Source organism: Gouania willdenowi, chromosome 6, assembly GCF_900634775.1.
Source record: "Gouania willdenowi chromosome 6, fGouWil2.1, whole genome shotgun sequence".
Lineage (NCBI taxonomy): Eukaryota > Metazoa > Chordata > Actinopteri > Blenniiformes > Gobiesocidae > Gouania > Gouania willdenowi.
The window spans coordinates 62459407-62476332 of NC_041049.1; the positions used below are offsets into that span (position 1 = coordinate 62459407).

General features: G+C 38.1%; 1 protein-coding gene across 2 annotated transcripts in view; it reads right to left on the minus strand.

The window, feature by feature from the left end:
* The window catches only part of LOC114465825 (CUGBP Elav-like family member 2), a 32529-nt gene extending 25457 nt beyond the window's left edge, over window positions 1–7072 (minus strand). Inside the window, exon 1 of one of the 2 annotated variants that reach the window (XM_028451089.1) lies at window positions 6881–7072. In XM_028451089.1, the coding sequence (XP_028306890.1) occupies window positions 6881–6951 (71 nt within the window). In that variant the 5' untranslated portion in view covers window positions 6952–7072. The remainder of the gene's footprint in view (window positions 1–6880) is intronic. The other variant, XM_028451088.1, reaches the window with a different exon arrangement.
* Between the last annotated feature and the right edge of the window lie 9854 nt (window positions 7073–16926).

The following is a 16926-nucleotide window of genomic DNA, read 5'->3' on the forward strand; positions in this document are numbered from 1 at the left end:
ACTTCATACTTACCAGGGCTCATAAATTCACCAGTTAGTCTTCATTTCATCAATTCTGAAAAGGTTGCATTTTTTTTTACTTATAATTTTATGCATTGCATGTTTTGAAAGTTGCTACATTGTTAATTAATATCCAGTTTAGTTTTAGGTTAATAACGTCATACATTTCATATTGTTTCTAATGTTTGCTTCAGCATCAATTTGACCTTTTTGCAAACACTCAAACCTAGAAATGACTCATTGATATTGCGAAGATATTTCTTCCTGTATCCGAAGTATATCAATGTTCTTTCGTTTATCGGCTATCGGGCAATTTATCGGTATCGACTTTTTAAGTCCCCAAATATCTGTATTGGCCCCAAAAATCCTAAATCGGTCGGGCCAGGGATGTCCAGAAGCGTAGGATGCAGGCGGAATCGCCTACTCGTCTCTTTCTGGCCCCCTTCTACTCTTACACATGTTCATAAATGATTCCTTACCACTTTAACACCGAAAGAATCTGTAATATTACGTGAATATCTGTAAAAGTCTGGTTTTTCTATTAGCTCTGTCGGTTAGAGCATAGCATCTCTTCTTCACCGCGCAGAATAGCTGAAACTCAACCAAACACTGGGTTACAAGCACCCTATGCTGGTTAAATAAAATATCTGCCGGCTGCAACTGAAGGAAAACAATTCTCTCCAAACATTTCCTCAATAATATAATAAATCTTCTAAAGATTCTACAAAGAAAAGAGTCGCTGTTAAAAAAAATAATTGACTGCCCAAATTTGAAAAAAGTCGATTTTGAAGTTTTTAATTCTTCTCTATGGAATTGAATATGTATTTTTTTGATGATCAATATCACGAATCATTAATTAAAAGTTCTGCACCCAGGGTACTGGGTTACAAAAATCACAAAGGGTATATGTAAGCTATATTATATTAATGTGCATTGATACAACTAAATATATTACCAAAACCAACTACAAGCAAACCACAAAAATTATGTTAATGATGCAGATGTTACAGTGCCAGCCAACGCTCTACAGAGGACTACTGAGAGATCAAGTGCCCAAACTACTGGTATATTATAAGATAATACATTTTCAAATGGAAAGAGGTAAACTGATAATGATGCTCAATTCTTTGTCATCATCATGGATACCAGATTTCAACTAATATAATGCACCAAAAGCCATCATATAGCAGCATTTTTTGCTAAATATTTTCCAGGGGGGGCATGCCCCCTGACCCCCTTAGATGTCACGCGTTATTGCCGCGAGTTTTAGCCTTTTAGGCTAAGGCTGAACGATTAATCTTTATCGCATCGATATTTAGGTTTTCACTACTGCGATAACGAGAAATAAAGAGGCTTAAACACCACAGCTGCCCATTTTCAAAATTTTTCATTGACGCTTAAGCGTGTGCTTAAAAATATATATTAAATCTGCTCAAATACTAAGAATGAAGATGTCAAATTACAACAGCGCTCGTCAGTTCACAATGAGCACTTTAACAGAGTGTGTGCAGCCTAACTAACAGGACTTTATTATTAGGGGGAAAAAGTATCCACAAAAAAAGTTTGGCTATATGCCAGCTCGTCGTGGTCTGAGACACCTCACGGCAGCTGACTCTTACTTCAAAGCCATGACCATGACAGTTGTATGCACTTTACCGAGGATGTTTTACACCATGTGGCTGTGGTATTTCAGGGACTTTTACAGCAACCGTAATAGAGAGCAGTCCAACCTTAGAGCATTACCAATATTAATACCACGAAAAAGGTCAAAGCAACAAGTTGTGTAATGTGATGTTGAATTTTTCATTAGTAGTAACGCGATCTGGCTTTCATGTCTTTAAGATGGTCCCAAATATTGGGTAATTGGTCTTTATAGACGCCATATATAAATGGCGTGTCTTTACCCCATAAAACAAGTTGATAAATGTGTGGCGTGCTGATTTTGTTGCTACTTCTAAATGATAAAAATATCATTTACAAGAGTTCATTTAAAATATCTATATTGTGCATTGTTGGTAGGATTATAAGATGGTAAATTATGCCAGTAAGTAATAACATTAGGAAAAGATTAACAAATTGTTTTCTTAACATGATCAAACTATATTTTGTTGAAAATATAACCATTACAAATGCATGTTTTAATTAGTTTCTGTAAACCAAATGCTGTAGAGAACAACAGTTTCAAAGGAGTGAAGACTGAATCCAAATAAGGTGTTTAAAAAACAGAAAAATAATCACGACTGATCAAAAAATAGTCAACAATAAAAGTAGTTAGTTGCAGCTCTATCTGGAATAAAGAGTCACCCCCATCTTTTAAAGTCGGGCTTTCTGAGATTCCCAGAACAGTGCGCGAAAATCCCAAAATGTATTTATTTTTAAAACACATTTAAATGTATGTTATCATCCACCATTGTATCGTTATTCAACTGTAAAAGTGTCTTGTTTCATGTTGTTGTTCTATTTAATTCCAGGGTGGGTTGCACAATGGAGACCGTTGTGTGTATGAATGTAGACGTTTCCTACTGAAAAGAGGAAGAAAACGGCTGTGTCCAGTAATACCAAGAGTGGCTGCTTCTCTCAGGAAGCCAACAACCGATAAACCAATTTCAAGAGCGAAAGCATAATGCAGTGACAATAAAGTGGAGCATTTATGCTCGGTTTCAGGTCCTTTAATTGCTACAAACTCAGACTAAAAAAAGCTCAGTTGGCTATAAATAAAAATGTCCGCCTTTCAACACGTTTGAAGTTAGATTCTAAAAACTAGACCACAGATAACTGAATTTGATTATGATTTTCTCTGGCTCCAGTTAAGATAAAAACCAAAAAGACAAAACCAGAACTGCTTCAGTAGAGGCCAGAAAAAACATGTGCTAATTGATTTCCATATCAAGTGCCGATTATCTAAACGATGTAGAGCACACCTAATGGGTTTTTATTAACTATGCTACACTCCTGGCAGCCTGTGTGCTAAGCTGCATACCCTGTGATGAAGACAGAAGGGTTCAATCAACCTCCAAGTGGGCTGTATGTTAACAGACGGCCCGTATCTGATGACAAGGACCGCATCATTAGCCACATAATCACATCCAGCATCGCTAGTGGTTATGAATGACACTGCAAAAGTAAAGCTCATGTTAAGCAACAATCAAATATTTGCCTCTGTTGCAGCATGAGAGAGCATGAAAATATCAACCATATTGCGACCCCTCAGGATTACAATGGATTCTGCATGTTACACAGCAATGGCCAGCTGTTACTGCAGCAGATTAGTTGCATATTTAAAGAGAATCCTTCACTTTTGTATAAAAGCATGAAATTTGGCAGAGATACTCTCTAAGGGCCATTATTTTGGAAAAAGGCGTTGGCCACTCAATTCAATATGGCTGCCATTTTCCAAGATTGTTATTCAATGGTTACTATATGATCAAAAAATGCTCGGATCTGGTCAAACGAGGTGTCAGTGGAAAGGTCTGGTCTGCGTGAGTCCAAATATGTGCACCCCCCGGGCAGAGTTATTTCCCTGTATCGCTCCAATCGAGATAAGGAAACCTTAAATATATTCTAAAACATTTTAAGAAATGAAAAAGGCCATTTTAAACATAAAAAAATGGAAAGATATCGATGTGCAAAGTCAAAGCATTGTATGTGATTGTGCCTTTCAGATTCCAAATAAAATCCAACAGCTTAGCAAAAGTCGTTGACAGAGAAAACAAAGACTTAATAGCAATAAATTGAGTTTGAGTTTATTTACAGTTTTAAATCTGCTTTACTGACTGGTAGGTTTACCATTGTTCTTTGTTAATTCAGTGCCTTTTGGCTAAGGCTAAACGAGTAATCGCATTTGCGATATAAAATGCGATTATCTAATCGCAAGCTACATTCTCATCAGCCCTGTTACCAATATTTTTAAGGTTGCGTTAGTCCTCAAACTTCAGACAAGCATTGATACTGCCGTGCTGCCTGTCAGCCCTCCTTAAGAACCCACATACGGAGCTGACTGATGGGAGGGGCTACTGTAGACAATGCTTGCCTCTTCGCCTCGCTTCATGAGTAGGCGTGTCGATGAGACACTATCTACACATTTATTATTGTTTTCAGCCAAAAAACTGCACACTACAGTAAAACGCATGGCTATTTAAGCCGCTATTGTGATTTTGAGTCAGAAAAGTGTGTGCCGATGCAGAACCAGAGCAGCAGAAGCAGATGAGTTGTGTGATGTGTGGGCGCCGTGCGGGGTTCTCCACGGCTTAGCCTTTAGCCTAGCTGATAATCCTCCACGGTAGCCACGCTTCTGCCGTCTGTCGCGCGCCTCCGTCTGCTAAAGTGGCAGCGAGTGCTGGCAGGCAAATTCGCTGCTTCGTGGGCCGCTGGGTCGTCTTGGCGTAGCAGTCCTTGGCTGTGTAGGTTTCCCCGCATATCGGCCAGTACCGTGCCTCGGCTGCCGGCAACGTTTAGTTGGAGTAGTGACTTGCAATCATATATTATCTTACAGCTAAAACGTTGCAAATTAATATAGCAAAATCAACATAGTTAGCCTTGTTGTCATGAGCCAGTGCAGCCACAGCACAGCTCACTAATTCTCCTTTTGCACAATTTTTCATTATGTTGCTTGATTTGAATATTTGTATTGTTTAGATAGTTGGTTTAGTGTTTTGTTAATATAAAAAGGTTATTTATACAGAACTTTTTACTGTTTTATTTATACATTTATTGTGTTTTATTTAGAACAATTTATTTTGTGTGCCATAGTATTAATGTTCAAAAATAAACAGATTGATGTTCATTATTTGTTTTTGTTATTTTGTGTTTTTCCATTGATTTAAAAAAAGTAAGGTATCAATAAAGTACCGGATCGATAAGCAGTAGTACAGTAGTATACCCATCCCTAATGTTGAAGAGATAAAACCACAGATTTGTTTACTTTATTGCTGTAATCTGTGCTTTAAAAAAATATATTTAAACTTTATTTATTTTCAATGGATTTAATCCAACAATGAAGTGAAAGAAAAAAAAATGGTGCTTAAGTATTAAAGTGTCCCCAATATGTCCCATTCCAGGGATTTTTATTTTCGCATATTCATGTTCTCTATGCTTTGAGATTCCCATAACCCATATTTTGTACAATCATCTAACTGAGCCAAATATCTGACATGGATAACAGCAGATCTTTAGGTGTAGTACTTCTAAGCTTAGGTATCTTTAAAATCAACATTTACTGCCTAAATACAGCTACTTCAGCCAGTTTGTCATGCCAAGATTATCATTACTACAATAACGGTATTACACATTTATATGAACGCTCAGTACTGGCGACTGTGGTTGCTGCCAAACAAAACAGGCACAGACTTTAAGTTGGGTGATGTCCTGGTCGATTTCGGCCAAACCAGTTATTTGTTTGTCCCGGTGTTTCACAAGCTCAGCCCCATTTGTCCCATTTTAATGGACATATGGTCTGTTGCCACTGACAGAAAAGACACTAAAAGCGCATTTCGCTTAAAAACGTTTACCCTGTGGACTGTGAGCTGTCAATCACAGTTGCCATAACAGCACTTGCAATATAAACCAATCAAAAACTAAGAAGTCTTCTATGCGCTTGCAACTCCAATTGGTCGATGGAATTAAAAATATTACCCCACTTCCTCTGATGCTTTCTCCTTCAACATGCCAAAAAGAAAAACAACTTTTATTCAAATTATTAATTGAAACATTTTATGTTAACTTAATACGTTTAAACTAATTTTTTAATTTGGTTCAGCCGTTGCAATAATACATTTCATCCAAAAGGATGAAAAATAAATGTCATTTATGCGACATTTTTTAATTACAAATAAAATAATATGCAAATAGTTCATTTTGAAAATCTGTCGTTTTCTTTAGTTTCAATTACTGTCCCAGTTTTGAGTTTTAAAAATCTGTTCACCCTATCCTTAAATAAAACATTTATTCTAAGCACGAGTCTAATAGTGGCCTAGTTGTATTTTTAAAAAGTGATAAAGTAGTGTCATGTTCTTGAGTATTTCGGTTGAACAGGCTTAACTAGCTTTACGACCTCACTTATACACTAGTGTTTTAGCTCTTTAAGGGTGTGTGTGTGTGTGTTCTCTCTGAGCGCGTCTCCTGTTTACATGCCTTGTCACAAGATCTCCAGTAATGGCTCCGTAATGTAGCAAACCACGTGTCCTGTGCTGTTAAGTAAGCGCAACTCCCTCCAACATGGACACGGGCGGTGACGCGGAGCTAGCACTGTTAGCTTGGCTGCTAACGAAGGCACCGAGGGTTAGTGAGAGCGAACTGCATGTTTACACGGAAAGGAACACTATGGTCTCAAATTACTACCGACATCCATTATTAAAACATTTGAAGCTAGCTTACTACACACTGAGAATCTACTAACAGACACCCAGGCCCAGAAAACAATAGATTATTGACTGTTTTAGACTAATTAGAACGTGCAAAACGACCCATTACCACTGATTGGCTTAACCTGCAACAATTACAGTAATTTATTTGTTTTTAATCAAGTCAATTTAATCATTTTTTAAACTGCTGACCTCCGGAAACACATGTCCGTGTTACTTGACCAACATGGCTAACAAACTGCGTCTTCACTCCTGGTCTACATATATCAGCCATGTATTGTTAATATAGCCCCAGTATGAACACCATAACATCAAACGAGCTTTAGCTAAACATTTACCGTTCGTCGGGGCCATTTTATTTCCGCCTCAGCCCAACAGTCGCAACTCGGCTAGTTAGCATCGTTAGCTAATGCTCGGCTAGCTAGCTCGTCAAAACTGCTGCTGCGTTTCCCCCGACAAAGAAAACACCCACAGCGGCAGAGAGCCGGAGCTGTGAACGCTGACGCGGTTCAAATACTCACACTGAGTCGCCCGAAGCCATTAGTCGACTTTCAGAGAGAGGGTTGAAGTCCAGGTCGTACGTGGAAGTCATTTTTGCAAACAACAATGAGACGAAGCAAGTCCGCTCACTGAGAGAAGCTCCGCTACTGCTGAGAGACGGACGGAGGCAGGTGAGGGAGGGGGAGTCTTCAGCTGCACCGGGAGTGCGCGAGAGAGAGGGGGAGGAGTGTGCGCGTTTGTGTGCGTGCGTAAGAGAGGGTGAGAGTGTGCGCGTGCGTTAGAGAGAGAGGGTGGAGCGTGTGCTTTCATTTTGAAGTATTGGAGTGTTTATTAGCTCAAGAACAAAAGGATTGGGTACTTCTGTTTCCTTCAGGGAATAATTAAAGCTGCAGTATGTACATTTTTTTTTTGGCATCATTATGTCAAAAATCCATGATTATCTTTGAGCATATTGTAATCCAAAGTGTTCTGAGTGGACAGGGAATCAGTTCTCCTTCTCCTGGACCTGTAAATGAGCTTTAGAAATCCAGGAGCATGATGCTGGATTTCAGCCAATCAGAGATCTTTCTACAAAGTAAACACATGTGCTCCGTGAGCTGTTTCGGGTGTTACCATAGAGCAGGGGTGTCAAATTCATTTTAGTTCAGGGGCCAAATAAGCTGTTTATCTTAAGTGAACTGCAGATTTTAGGCAGGAAAATTAGGAATTGGAATATTATTGTGCTCTAGTTTGCACTTCCACGTATAAAAAAATTATAACATAGGTATGGCACTGATAATATCAAAGCAATATGTGATACATACCAGTACATGCAGGATCTTTACTTTAAATTATTTAGATTTTGTGGCCAAATTTGATGTAATTTTAGGAAATTTTGTCGAGCAATTTTAAGAAAACTGCAGGATTTGGAAAAAATTCAGTTCTTTTAACAATTTCAGATAAAAAATGACTGCCATCATGTAATATAAGTGTAGGGAAAATGTGATCCCTACTAATATTGTGAAGTTTCATTGAATTTGTGAATTATTTTGGAGATATCTAGTTGAGAGCTGAATTAGTTGGTAATTTACATATTGATTCATGGTTTCTCTGACTTTTTCACTTTCTCGTGCGGGTCGATTTGGATGCTGTAAGGGGCAAAATTTGGCCCCCGGGCCATGAGTTTGACACATGTGCTATAGAGGGTTTTTACGGCATATTGGAGATACTCCGCAGGTAAACAAAGCGCACGCACACAAGCAAATCCAGAATTTGGAGAGAAAATTATGAATTATTGTTGTGTGTTTGGCTGTACCAATCAGTCAGACCATGAAAAACATGAGGAGTTTTATAGACTTCCAAAACTTATAACAAATCAGGGAAAGCAATGTCAAAAAATATCAGAGGAAAGGAGGCACTTGAGGCAAAAATCTGAAAAACATCAGAATTTTTCTGGCCCATTTCTTGGCAGGTAAGGGAATTGTTGATAGCAGCAGCTCTTAACCTCCTCCTGTACACTTTAAATGACCTTGTTCATATTGTCACTCCCTCTCGCTCCCTCAGGTTTTCATGCTCCGTCCACCTCACTATACCCACTGCCCGCCTCAGTACCATGGGGAGCAGAGATTTAAGTCGCTCTGCTCCTAAACTCTGGAACTCCCTCCCCCTGGACATCAGAAACATTGACACCTTACCCCTCTTCAGATCCAGACTCAAAACCCATCTCTTTGAATCAGCCCACTCTCTGTAAATTCTCATTCCTAATTTCACCTACATTGATTTTCTTTTCTCTTCTTTGTATTATACTGTTTTCAATGGATTGCACTGTTTTTATTATTCTTGTTTTTTTGTGAAGTGTTCTTGGGTGGCCTGAAAGACACTTTTAAATTAAATGAATTATTATTATGAACTAACTTTCTAGAGTGATGGTAATAATATAATTCATATCAAGCTACTGCATGTGGCATTATTGACTTAATATAATCACATTTAAATGCATGCTACTGTAGCAACACAGTTGTTAAAATGTAGAGCTAAAATGTGCTGTATTTCTCATTGTATTCCAGGTAAAAGGTCTGATCTTTATCAAAAAGATGACCCAGATTGTGTTCGTATTAAAATCAGGTAGTTGACGATATCAGGATACGCAATAGACGGAAGACTCTCCGGGTCGTCATTGATCCAAGATGAGGGAGCCAACTCGTATGGATCTGCACCACCAAAAAACCCTAACTTTTTCCAAATATCGTGCCCTTTCCTGTGGACCAAGTATTTCCCTGTACGCCTTTGCATCTACAATATAACACATTTTGAGGAGCTTTTCTGTGGTTTCGGACATTTATCCATTGCAGTGTTTACCTCCGAGTGCCTCCAACATCGAATCCAGGTTACGGCCCAGAACGTGACGTTGGTGAAAACCCTCTATTGGCTGCTCGAGTGAAGTCAAGCACATTCACGTACCATGGATAGTAAAAGTGTGATGGCGGACGTTCCAGCAGAAGTGTCTATCACAGCGTTCGGCACAACAGTTACACGGCAAAGCAAGACGAGAAAGACAGACTGATATGGAGAAGTAACAGAATAAAGGCACCAACATACTCGGGAGGAACGGACCACTTTGCGTCCTCGCAGACCCTCCTCGTAGGGGGGGTTACTTTTGTTGGGGCACTACATTATTTTGATAAAGAATTGACGAGTTTAATGGAAAGGCAAAAAAGGCCTATTGGAATTTCCTCATTTAATTGTAATGGTTTAGCAAATATCTCTAAAAAGAATGAAATTTTTACTTGGTTAAATGATAAAAGAGACATTCAAATTGTTTGCATGCAGGAAACTCATTCTAAGTCAGAAAACGAGTTGAAATGGAGATTTTGAATGGGGAGGGGAGATATATTTTAGTCATGGTCTAAAAAACAGTAGAGGTGTTGTGATTTTGATTTAAAAGAATGTAGTTTATACATTACACTCTGTATCCCAAGATAAGGAGTGTAGATGGATTGTAATAGACTTAACGATCAATAACTTGTATGTTATTTCAACAAATATTTACGCTCCTAATGAGGTATATCCGCAATATTTTTGTGAAATGAATAACTATCCACACTCACTACAGTCTGATCGGATTATAATAACTGAAGATTTTAATACAGTCTTAGATATAAATAAAGATTGCAGTGGTCTACTTAAATTTAATAATCACCCCCATGCACTTAGGGAAATTAAAGAAATGGACGCATCATTAGATCTTGTTGATGTCTGGCAATTGTTAAACAAAGACACTATAAGGTACACATGGCGCAGATGAAAACAGGCCAGTAGAATAATTATTTCCTCATTCCCTTCTCATTGGTTCCTAGAGTATTAGACTGTTGTATTGGTGATGGCTTTTTTCTGTAAAAAAAAAGAAAGTATGCTAACTACTCAATACTCACGATACCTCTCTATTCACAATTATCTCAATCCAACCTACTCACAACAGATTATAGAGTCGACAAGTGCAAGTTTTTACAGAATGGGCGGGGCTAACAGTGTTGGTTCGTGACTTAAGAAGTCACCAAAACGTCACAAACTACCATTCTCAGCAAATAGCAAAATTTGATTGTAATAGTCAGGTTTCAACCCATAGAGGGCAGACACTCTTACATTTTTACCAGAAAATATGCCCGTTTGACGCGACTCATTCAACAGCACTATTTCATTCTGAAATGCAATTGTTTTCAGAAGAATAAAGGTGGATTTGGGGTTAAGTTACTCTTTGAATAACGAGTCTTCTTTTCTTACACATTGTCACTAAGTTATTTTTAATCGTCTTCACTCTGCACAACGGCACATAGGTTCACACTAATACGAGCTGGTAGATGTGAGTGTGGTAAAAGGCCTTGAGTTATTTCACGCTCTGACAGCCATGTTAAGCAGCAACACATCATAAAGCAACGTGTTTCAACGTCCTTTAAATTATTCATGCTGGCACAAAGAGTGGCATGGAAAACAGGAGGACATGGATCAGACACAGTTGATATCCATACTCTTGCTGGCTCAGCCATTAATGCCACATTACTCCAACAAGATGCTGCACCCAATGGTGGCATAGTACACACATCGTATACGTCTGTTAAAGTACAGGCATTTGTGTTAAAATGTACTCTGGTAAAAGTCAAAGTTTTGACTTATCTTCTTTACTTTACTACCTTTCACTGTTTTTGGTACTGTCCATGTAAAAGGCAGTTCTTGGGACGTCATAGAACCAGGTCTTACTCTTTTTTTTTACTATACTAATGTTACAAGCAAAAATAATGATTACCTTAACTTGGAAAAATAGCTGTAAATCTGGTATTAAGCTGTGATTTAGGGAATTATCTTCAACTTTGCTTTTAGAAAGAAATTGCCAAGAGTTGTTAGGGTAAACATCACACCAGTCTATCAGGCTAAATTGACTATTTTGCTGGATATAAATTCAAATCAGCTCGGTGCAATTTTGGCCGTCACAGATTAATCAGCATTGTTTAATTGCTCAGCCTATCAGCAGTAATATTCACAAAATTACAACACTGGGAGAAGTCACCAGTTCATTGTTTACTCTTACATTTAGCCTTTTTTGATTTATCAATGTTTACTGTTTGAAATCTGAGCAACTTTATTTTTGAATAGTTATGTATTCTAGAAAACCAGTTTGCAGAAGTTTGACTTTTCTTATTGACCAGAGGCTTTCCAGTCATTACGTTGACAGTGTTACTAATTAAAGTTCCTTATTTTCATTTTTGCTTTATTTTTTCTTGAATCATATTTTGGTATTTTGTATTCATGTACAGTAAAAATGTTTTTATCAATGCTTTTATTTCATATATCAGCATTTAATATATAATGTACTGGCAGATACATCAGATATTGTCCCAATTATTGGTATCAGCATCGGCCCTAAAATACACATATGGGCAGAGGTGAAAGTAATGGATTACAAGTACTCTCACATTACTGTAATTGAGTTGCTTTTATGGGTACTTGTACTTTTTTGAGTATATTTCTTAAGCAGTAATTTTACTTGTATTTAAGTACATTTTAAAAGTAAAAGAAGTAATTTCCTACATTTCTACACCCAACTGTTACTGAGTAATTTTTTTTTTTTGTTTTAAAATGATCAACTGACATTGTGAAACTACAAAAAAATGAAATGACCAGATAACAATCAAAAGCATCATGTCATAGCTGACCAATCAGATTAACGGCGCCAAAACAGCATTTCATGGTGGTTATTTTCTTAGTTTTAGAATTAATAAATATAGTTATACTTGGAACCTGAGTTGAATTAAATTAATTGGTATTATTTTATTTAAAAAAGAATTGTACATTTTGACAAACCAACTAATTTTAGAAAGTGTCTATTCGTACGGTTGCTGTACAGACAACCCCCGGTGCTATTGGTACGTTTACCGAAGTACAAGTACGTAGCGTTTTAGGATTAGGGTTATGGTTAGGGTTAGGTTTAGTCTTAGTCACACGGCCTAAACTGGCCAATGACTGACCTATCACGTGACCTAAACTGGCCAAATAGGTGCGCTGCATACAGATAGAACAACCGTACGGATAGCCACTGCCTTTATTTTATACAAATACCTTTGTGGAAAATAAATTAAGCTCCAATTGTGTAAGATTTGGTCTCTTCCTTTTGAGGTTTATACCAAGGGAACCGTGGGAAGATTTATTACCAAAAATAAACGTGGGGGGTGAAAGTAACAAGTAATTTTTACTATGAGTACTATTTAATTAAGCTACTTTTTACTTAAACTTAAGTCATTTATGGATGACTTACTTATACTTGAGTACAATTTCAGTCAAGTAACTACTTGAGTAGTATATATCAGTACTCTTTACACTATATCGTCAGGCTGCCCAAGAAGCTGAAGGCCGCACTGAAGACTGTGGGAGGCAGCCATCTTACCACAAGGGTCGGACATCTACTCTTCTAGATGCAGGAAGAGGGCCTCCTGCATCGTGAACCACCCACCCCATGCACAGTCTTTACCCCACCTCTCCTCAGAAAGACAGCTGTGGAACATTAAAATCAGGATGAGGAACAGCTTCTCTTCTTTCCTGAAGCTGTTACTGTTGAACTCTGGTGAAGCTCTGTAGACCCCACATTCTGCTGCTTTTGTGTATACATGTGTTTTTCTATTGTTTTGGTTTATAATAAAGGGTGAGTCGGATTCTTCATTTGGTTGCAGATCAAAATGAGACATGATCAAACTTAATGTGGTAATTTGGATACTTCATGCTAGTTACCATATCATTTTCAAAAATCGCAGTTAATTTTGGCAGCCTTTTTAGATTTGATGCAAGCCTTTCCATTCCTGCTACGTCTGTCCCAAGCGAGCATGTCTTTTCAACCGCAGGAGATCTAGTCCCAGCAAATGAGACCTTTGAGACATGCTTATATTATTGAAAATGAACATGTTCATATCTTAAATCTGGGCTGTGTAGACTTGTTTATTTTGATGCTTTAAATAACTTGTTTTGCAATGTTCATGCACTTTTTTTTTTAAAGAATGTCATGACAATGTCTTTGTCTTTGCGCTCTTATTTGCAGAGAGGCAGTTTTTGCATTTTAAATAGGAAAAATTAGTCATATTTATTGTTGTTTATTTTATATTTAATTTCACTTGAGTTTAAAAGGTTATATTTTGAGTACCTGGGAGTATGCTCAGAGTTAGTCAAATTAAAACTCATGTATATCTTTAAACTGCACTTTGGTGTGTATGTCTTTTTTCCCTTTCCAAAAATATCATCCAGGATCATTATCGGGAGCCCAATATCATATATCGTCCCATCCAGTAACCTTTACATCGTTCCATCGCATGTATGCTAATAATACATTCAAATCTGTGCATTCACTTTAGCCTTGACCTTTAACCTTTCTCCTTTCCAACATGACACTAGGCCTGATGACGTTTCTGAAGTTAGGCCTACTTCCATTACCACGTATTTCACACTACGTTTCACAAATCAAGTATTACCTTAGGTTAGACTTTATGGCACCCTCACTGATGTGTCCTCAAAATCTAATCGTAGTGAAAAACTCATCTATGAACATATATAAGAAGTTTCCCTAATTTTGTGATTTGGAGGCTGCGAGCTGGTGCGCTGCAGGGCACTACAATGCATTAGTGCACGCTGCGCTGTCAGAGGGAATTATTTCAGCCACCACAGGCAGAGACAACTTCTACCTTACAAACTGATGAGAGAAACTCTTTGTAAACCATCCCTCACTGAAGTGAAAACCTGACACATCATAGCATCCCATAACAGGACCCAGGGCTACAAGCATATGATTGTATCTGATCTGAGTGTCACATTACCAACACTCATATCAGCATCTTAAAAAATGACCAACCCGTGCATTATTACAGGAAACAATGCAGAGTTGTGTGTGTTTTTGGACTTATTTTGTTTTTTTGTTTTTTCCTGTTGATTTGTGTCTTTGTTGTAGTGTATGAGTAATTCAGTGTGTTTTTTCCCAAATTTATTATTTTACTTAATTTGTGTATTTTGCTGTAGTTCATGTTCCTTTCAACTTCTTAAATGACAAATTTTGGAGAATTTGTTTTGGGGGCCACACAAAATTAGATCGAGGGCCCCATGTTGCTCACGGGCAACCAATTGCTTGCTTTATGGGATCCACCCCATATTTTTCCTTTTGATTCACTCCTGAAGCCTTTGCCTTGCTGGATTTTGCCACAAGGCAGCAAAGGTTTGAAATCAAAGTTGGGTGAATCACAGGCTGTCCAGCCTCATCTGGCCTTTGGTTGTGGAGTAAATCTTTGACCTTTTGACCTGTGTGGTTTTTATTAAACCTGCCACTGCCAGCTATAGCTCTCTGGGTCTCAAGATAAGATAACCTGATTGTAATTCACTGGTAATATGTGAGATTACATTAAATAACAGGACCAATGCAGCCACATCCAACCCACCTTACAACGAATATATGAGCAAATGAAGTTGAAAGTTAGGCTAAAAGTCTTTGATAAAGATCTGTTGTAAAAAGACATATATCAAAAGGATTGATGAGTGTCTTGAGGCAGGCTCAGGTTGATAAAGTGCTTGGTTTGGAAGCCCTATGGGCTTGTTACAGCTTGTGTGAAACCTGGGCAATGCTGCTGCTGACTGTTAACGCACTGTATATGCTGAGTGACTAGTAGGCAATATTAGATGTGAACAACAAAAGCATGGTTCGAGCGGAGGATTACGACAGGATTAGAGTTGTAATAATCTGAGATTAAGAATGGCGGGTAAGGATAGTGATGTGTGAAGTCCTCTGGTCAGGAGGAGGTGTTACTGTGCCGCAAAGATGGACAAAGTACTCACATTTATTAAAGCTAGGGTAGGTAATTTCCTCCAGATACACTTTTTAGGTTTTTGGTTGAAATTGCCTTTATGTCCTGACAAAAATCAAGATCTTATGTATGAAAAAGGAACAAAGAAAACCTGTCAACTGCAGCAGCTGTAAATCTGTAATAACTTTGACCAATGGAAAAAAAACAAACCGTTTTTTTTAACCAATCACGTCTCCCTGTTCATTCTCGACCCCTCGCATGCACGAGCTCACGCTGAAAGCACGTCACCACTGACAGAGTTAAAACAGAGTTTTTGGTCATGTTTTTGAGTGAGTTTGAGTGAGACAGAGGGAAGGTAAAGGCGGAGCCATCAGGGAGGCTACATTCAAAATCATGCTAGCTTTTGAAAATCACCTACCCTACCTTTAAGTGAGTGAAAGTACAGATACTGCTTGTCAAAAACTATTCCAATACAAGTAAAAGTATCTCATTCAAAAAAAATCTTAACAAGACCTGCCACTAGGAGCAATTCAAAAAATGCCTTGATTATGGGAATTACTGCCGTAGCAGTAAGACACGTCCACTCAGGCAGCCAGGCAGCACGGACTGTTTTTATCAATTACGCGATTACAATTATAATTGACCCAAAACCCTGGCAAGAATCCCCCAAAAATAGTATTCGAAAATGCTATTTAAATCAATCAATCAATATTTATTTATAAAAAGCACTTTTTATACAAATAGATGCAGCTCAAAGGGCTTTTACATAGTTAAAAATACACCCACCCACAGAAGTTAAAACAGAAGCAGGACACGGAGCGTCGGCACAGGGCGCTGAGACAGAGCCCCCAGCATACAGTGATTTTAAAATGGGTGTAATGTGTTCCCGCCTCCTGGTCTTTATCAGGACACGTGCCGCTGAATTCTGTAATAATTTAGTACATGTTCTTTGTTACTGTCCACCACTGTTTTACAGCCTGTATGTATGGCATCATGAGCTGCTGATCTTTCTTCAGTCTGCAGCAATTTTCTGAGAACGAATGGAGTCAAATAAATAAATGGAACACTGCAGATGGGAGGACTTCATTGTATTTTCTTTCTTTTCTTAAGACCTAATGAAACCTGAGTATATACTGCAGACGCCTTTTTACAGCTGGCCCTATGAAGCCAGCAGTGGACGTGCATATCCGTTTGCACACACATGGTCAAAGAGCATTATCACATTAGGAGGACCATGTGATACTGAGCTTTCTGAACTCACACAATACAATTATACTCCATTACAGACACAGACCGTCGGCGAGATGGAAGCTTACAATGGTTAAAGTGAAGATCTGACCCCCATTTTTACACGTTTTCAAACCCAACCAATGGAAATCAGCCAATATCTATGTCAGTGTTTCTCAAATGGGTGGAGCCAAAGGGGTGGCCCTAAAATCTCACCCCAAGTGCCACCCCATCAAGATTCACAAAAGACAAATTAAATTGTAGCTTGTAATTTTTTGGGGGGGTTGAAACAGTGAAAAATCTACAACCTTAACTAACACACACATATATATATATATACATTCATCACTCTAAATGCATGGAGATTTAAACCTTTATACTGGGTTGGAACTTTCGGAGCTGTGATGATCCACACTCAGATATGATAAACTATTTTATAGCATTAACTACATATCATATGCACTTTTTTTCTTTAGATGTTTAACACCATTCGTTGCTTCAACATTTAAGGGAAATGCCCATGTTGAAATTAATAA